General features: G+C 39.2%; 1 protein-coding gene across 1 annotated transcript; it reads right to left on the bottom strand.

The window, feature by feature from the left end:
* Positions 1-4,603: 4,603 nt before the first annotated feature.
* LOC149139410 (uncharacterized) lies at positions 4,604-5,221 on the bottom strand. The gene has a single exon (XM_089450712.1). The coding sequence runs from the start codon at positions 5,219-5,221 to the stop codon at positions 4,604-4,606; it is 618 nt and encodes a 205-aa protein (XP_089306838.1).
* Positions 5,222-6,242: the final 1,021 nt, after the last annotated feature.

Raw genomic sequence — 6,242 nt, forward strand, 5'->3', positions numbered from 1 at the left:
CTTGTGAAGAGGGGGAATCTGATTCATTGAAGCTCAACAAATATTCCAAAGTCAATGGAGGAAGGCCTTGCTATCGCCTAGATATACGACGAGGGAAAAATGTAGCCAAGGTGAAAGATATATTTTAACAAAATTATAAATTAAGTATGATATATATTATAGTCTTAGTATCAAATATCATGCACCTAAAAGCCAAAAAAATATAAAGGAAATCAACAAGAAGCCAGGGAAAAAGGCTTTGTCTGATAGCCAAAACTAGTTGGAGATGAAACCCAGTATCAAAGGGCTATAAGAGAGAGCCATCCAAATGTATGGTTATGATTACTCTTGATCTTCACCTAAACCTCGGTAATAACGGGTCAAGAAATCTCGTGAAGAGGAGCCTGCCCTAATCACCTTATGTTAATCCCTAAAAGAATGGCCAATAAAGTTAACTCCAAGTCATAGAAACCATAGGGGGATTCATGGTTGTAGACATTATGTTGTGTGGGAAGGACATCTAAATCCCTGACTCAAATCTGATGTTCCCGAAGGGATACCCAATACACAAAATACCCATCGAAATGCAATTGAATGTGGGCTACCTTCTCTTACACTACGATTTTATTTTGCGCTTAAATCCCTTGTTAGAGGGGCGGTCCCGGATGTTGTGAGTGCAGCAAAATTTTCTCTCTTTAATGACACTAGTTCAATTTTTTCATTCTTGGGTAGTTTACTCACAACAACCTATCCCAAGGCACTAGCCTAAACTAACATGTGAATATTCTTAAAAATATTTGTTTATTTATTTTAGTATGAGGTTGATTTTAAGTGAACTTGATTAATGTCTTTAGAGGGGGTATTGACATATGGAATTTAGTGAGGCTCTAACTCAAACCATGCATGGAAAATACTCTTCAATTTTAGTTCGATGAATAAGAGTTCTTACAAGGAGAGAGTAGTTATACACCATTTCATAAACCAAAAGTCTTAATGCAATTCTAACAGAGACAAACAAATGAAGACATGTAATGCTCCTATAACAAACCTAGTATAAGAAAACATAACCAACTATAATGATAGAAAGCTAAATAATTTCATTTTTTTTCCAAAATCAAACTAAATAAATTTATTTTTTCCAAAAGAAAGAATGAACATGCATGCAACCAATAAGAAAATAGTTCTTCAGCGCAGGTCCAATATTAGACCATAACTAAGGTTGTCAAACAATAGAATCCACAAAAATAGGTGAATGTCAGGGGTTTGGGCCTATAACGCGGATCTCAATGATACATAGGGCATTAGTAGTAGGGTGATCTCACCGTGTTGGATGTAGGGAAGAATTAGAATACTCTAGAAGGCACTATAGGGGTGTGTTACAGAAGACTAACTTAGAAAAAGGGAAGATCGTGGTCTAAGAAGAGGTTATTAACAATAGTACTAGCTTGAAAAATTTGTATTTTGGTTTCCATAATTAGCAAATAATAAGTGAATGTTGATTTGGAAGAGTGAATTTTAGATGATGTAATTGTCTTTGAGCTTCACATTGAAGGTAGCAAAGCATATCTGGAGGTGTTTATAGTACATCGTAGATCACTTTACTCAAAATGATAATGCAGAATAACACATAAAAGATTCTATCCATGAGACTGATAATGAAAAATAACACATAAAAGATTTTAGCCATGAATTTGACAATCTTCTCGACATCTAAACAAGTTTTTCCAACCTAAATTTACTTTTCTTGTTTTTCTCTTTTGGTCATTCTCTATGTTAAATGTAATGAGTTTTCCAAGAAGACATATGGTTTCTACTTTTTGGGCAGATGCTCCTTCATGCCCATTTTTGTGACAACTCGCAACTACTACATCATAAAGCTCATATACATGTAATTTGTGTGCATTTTCTATAATACAATGTCTTCTAACTTACCAACATAAAAAGCACACTATACAATGTAATATAATTGATAATATTAATTTATTTTTGCAAAAATATTCCAACAATATGCTTCTTATATACACTAAAGCAATACCAAAATTGTCCACTAAATCCCCATGTAAGAGACAAAAGCATAATCAAATTTCAATATAAAAAACAAAAATATAATATGAATTTAATTTTTCTTCAAATCTTAATTGATTTAAATAATGGAAATATTAAATTTGTTCACTAATTAATTATAATTTTTAATCTTTCTCAGATTCTTAAACTTTAAGCTAAAATCACCTATATAAATTTAATAATATAGAAAATATATTTTTACCTTTCCTACCTTCATGGAAAATGAATATTTACTAATTTAAAAATATATAAAATAAATTTATGATCATCTAATTGTGATAGCTGGGATGGGAGGGAAAAGGCCACGGTTATTTTCCACCATCTACTTTGCCAACAACTACTTTAGGAAGCAATATTGCTTCACAAGCCCTAACCAGACAAATCAATGAAGTTGTTCTCCACTAATTGTTGCTTGAGTGCTGCAATTAGGATGATTCTCTTCTACTTGGAGGCGCATCTTCCATAATCCATATTATGGAAGATGCGCCTCCAAGTAGAAGAGAATCATCTGCGAAAAGAGCATGGTTCAAGGGAACTACACCAGGGGAGGGTTTGAGGCCGGGGAGAGTGCCAGCAGATCTTTCAGATGAAAGTTTCCTACTAAAAGAATCAGCCATTAAAATGTACAGGAAGGGAGAAAGAGGGCATCCCTGCCTGATGCCTCTCTGTGCTTGAAAGAAATTGGAAGGGCGTCCATTGACTAGAGGGGTAATCCAGGGATTTTCAATATAGGCTTTTATAAGATGGAAAAAATGAGTTGAGAAGCCAAAGGCATGGAGAACTTTAAGGAGGAAGGGGTGATTTACTCTGTCAAATGCATTTGCCATATCTAACTTTATCACCATACCTTTCTCATTTCTCTGTTTGCTAGAGTGGATTGTCTCCTGTACCTGAATAACATTATCAAGAATGTTGGAAATAATACTGAGAGGGGGGGGTGAATCAGTATTATCTAGCAATTTACCAAATCTTCCTTATTTGATCTTTTGAAATATTCTTGCATATCAGTACCATAAAACAATGAGCATGAATAAAGAAAATAGACAGTCACACCGAAGAACACAAGATGTAAGGTGGAAACCCAATGCGGGAGAAAAACCACCTGCTGCAATAATGTCTCTATCTTCTTTCAAGAAATTCTTTTTACAATAATTTTGTACTGGTGCAGTCCTTTACCAGCACGCAGGCTGCAACCTGCAAAGAGCTACAACTCTTTCTCGTTTTCCAGACTTCTCCTGGAAGGGAGCTACAACCCCCTACTTCTTTTCATGAAGAATCAAATGATCAACAAGTATACAACAGATACAATCTACTACAGATATCAGATCAGTTATTACAGAAACAACCCAGAACACCTTATGAACAGAAATATACAGTTAACAGATCATCTTAAGACAGGGACGCATATTTTCTTTCTGTGGCCTGCGACTGGACGCAGTATACCTTATGCTGTTCTGCGTGCAGACGCACTGTTCCTTTTTGCTTGTCTGCGACCGACGCACACATCAACACTATCGCGCCGCGTCTTTCGCTTCAGAGACGCACCCAATACCACAGTCGCGCCGCGTCCTTCGCTTCAGAGACGCACCTGATCCTTTACTGTACTGCGTCCCGGCGCACTTTCCCTTCACTGAATCTGCGTCCCTTTAGATATAGAAGATAAGAGGACTTCAGAACCAACCCAAACACTCAGATCCACAGATCTGATCATGCGCCATATAGATCGTAGTCCATTAGAAGATTTACCCTTAAAGATATGGACTAGATCTTACCAAGAGATGATCAACCAAGATGATGCTTAATCCAAATGAACTCCTTTGCTTTATATAGGCAAGCTTCTCCCCAAAGCGTGGAACAATACCACGAGCCGACACCATAGAAACACACAACCGTCGGCTAGATACCACACAAGAAACCCCCACGAGCTTTTCTCTACCTTGAAATGTGTGCACTGGGCGGACGCACCTTCTGAATGGCTGGCCAGCGTCCCTGGACGCGGGTTCTGTATGGTATACCTGCGGGGACGCACTTGCTGAACAAATTGCCTGCGTCCTTCTTGATTTACCACCTGAAAGAGTTTGCCATCAAGGACAACACCTGAATCATAATGCCAACAAAGAATGTGCCTACCTTCCACAAATCCTCCCTGGGGGCTGGAGATCAATCTTTTTAATAGGGGCTTGATCCTATTTGCAAGAAGTTTAGCCAAAATCTTATATGATGCATTGCATAACGATATGGGTCTGAATCTTGTGAAAGATTCTGGATTAGATTCTTTGGGAATTAAGGCTAAATAAGTGGAGTTGGTGCCTCCGCCAATCTTTGCTTTTCTCATGAAGCCTTTAATCATTTTTTGGAGATCAGTTTTGATGATGTTCCAGCATACTTTATAGAAGTGTATTGTAAAGCCGTCTGGGCCGGGGGCTTTATCAGGTTCCATGGACTAGATGACTTTGATTATTTCTTCCTCAGTGAAGTCGCTGATGAGAACGGCGTTATCTTCAGGATTTATTAGTTGGGGAATATTATATAGGAAACATGTGGTTTTCTCCTCGCAGTCCTAAGGTTCCTCACTATATAATTTCCTGAAATGGCTGTCTGCAGCATCTTTAACTTGGTTGAATCCCTGTCTGACTTGGCCTTCTGCTGTTTTTATTTCTGAGATATGATTCCTGGACAGTCGTGCTCTATACTGTCTGTGGAAGAAGGAGGTGTTCTGATCCCCTGCTTTTAGCCACAGACTTCTGGATTTGATTCTCCAGTATTCTTCTTCTTTTCTTAAGGCTCGATAGGTAGAGCATTGAGCCTTTGTTTCTTGCTCCAGCAGCTCTGTTGTAATCTCTTTGCATTCCATATTATCTTGCAGGTTCTCCAACGTGTGGACTGCCTCCTTTCTTGTATTGGTTGGGTTGGGGACTGGTTTCCTTATCCAGTCCTTCAACGCATACTTTGTAGCCTTGAGCTTTTGCTCCCAAACAAAGCTTGAGGATCCAGAGATAGGTTTGGCCCAAGCTTCTTTCACAATGTCGATGAAACCTTCTCTCTCGATCCATAGAGGATTAAATCGAAAAGGAAGGGGCCCCAAATTTTCTTCATCTTCTAGGAGGAGTTGAATCGGTTTGTGATCTGAGGAGAGCTTGGGCAAGATTTTGGTTTTTATTATCCTTTTGTTCAACATAATCGCACTTTGAACCAAGAATCGATCCAGGCAGGTAGCTATATGATCTGGCCCAGATCTATTGTTGGACCAAGTATATAGGCCTCACACTGGGGCAAAATCTAGTAAGTCCCATTGCTGTGTGAGCTCTTCGACAAAAGCCAGCATTGGATCTCTGTTGCTTGATCCTCCCCTTTTCTCCTTTGTTTTCAGAACAATATTGAGGTCGCCAGCTATGATAATGTTATCTGGATTATGCTGTTTGAGATAAGCTGAGAGGGATTTCCAGCAATCTCGTTTTTCAGTATATGTAACAGGAACATATAGATTAAACAAAGAGATGGTCAACTTACTTGTACAGTGTAACAGCTCCATAAAGATCCAGTGCTGGGTTTCATGGGACTTTTTTAGCTCAAATAGGTCTTCGGTCCAGAGAGTTGCAAGCCCTCCAGAGGATCCCCTTGAACTAACTACTTTGCCTGCTCTTTTCTTCCATTTTGTTTTGGTGATATCAAGAAGAGCACCCCCTTCTATCTTCGTCTCTTGAAGCATGAGGATATCTATGGGTTCAATTTTCACGAGGTCCAAGACTGCTTCGGCTTTGGATGTGTTCCCCAGCCCTCTGCAATTCCAAGAGACGAGTTTCATCATTTACTTAAGGAAAGGAGTGTGGCCTCCCTTGGAAGGCCTTGGTCTAGTGTTTCTTCCCATGGTAATTTCTATGGTGGCTTGGCTTCCTTGGACTTTGAGTCGCTCGGCCTCCTTTTCCCTTAGCTCTTTGCGAGATTTCCTTCCTGCTTTTTTAGTAGGTCACTCAAAGGTTTCGTCCTCTGAAGAACCTGAGCTTTCTTCTAGTTTTTTCCTTGTTACATCAGCATATGAGGGGCTGGAGGGGCTTTGTTGCGCAGTCTCGACATGTGGTGCTTCTTCCCCCTCTTTGATGGGGGATGGATCTGCTACATGCTCTAGATTTTCCTGAGTCGAGGTAGATGGGATAGCCTGAGTTTTTTCTACTCCTTTCTGAGTTGCTTCCTTATCTTGG

The sequence above is a fragment of the Pinus tabuliformis genome, chromosome X (assembly GCF_031772625.1).
Source record: "Pinus tabuliformis cultivar Carrire ecotype Pingquan chromosome X, CPIR1, whole genome shotgun sequence".
NCBI lineage: Eukaryota > Viridiplantae > Streptophyta > Pinopsida > Pinales > Pinaceae > Pinus > Pinus tabuliformis.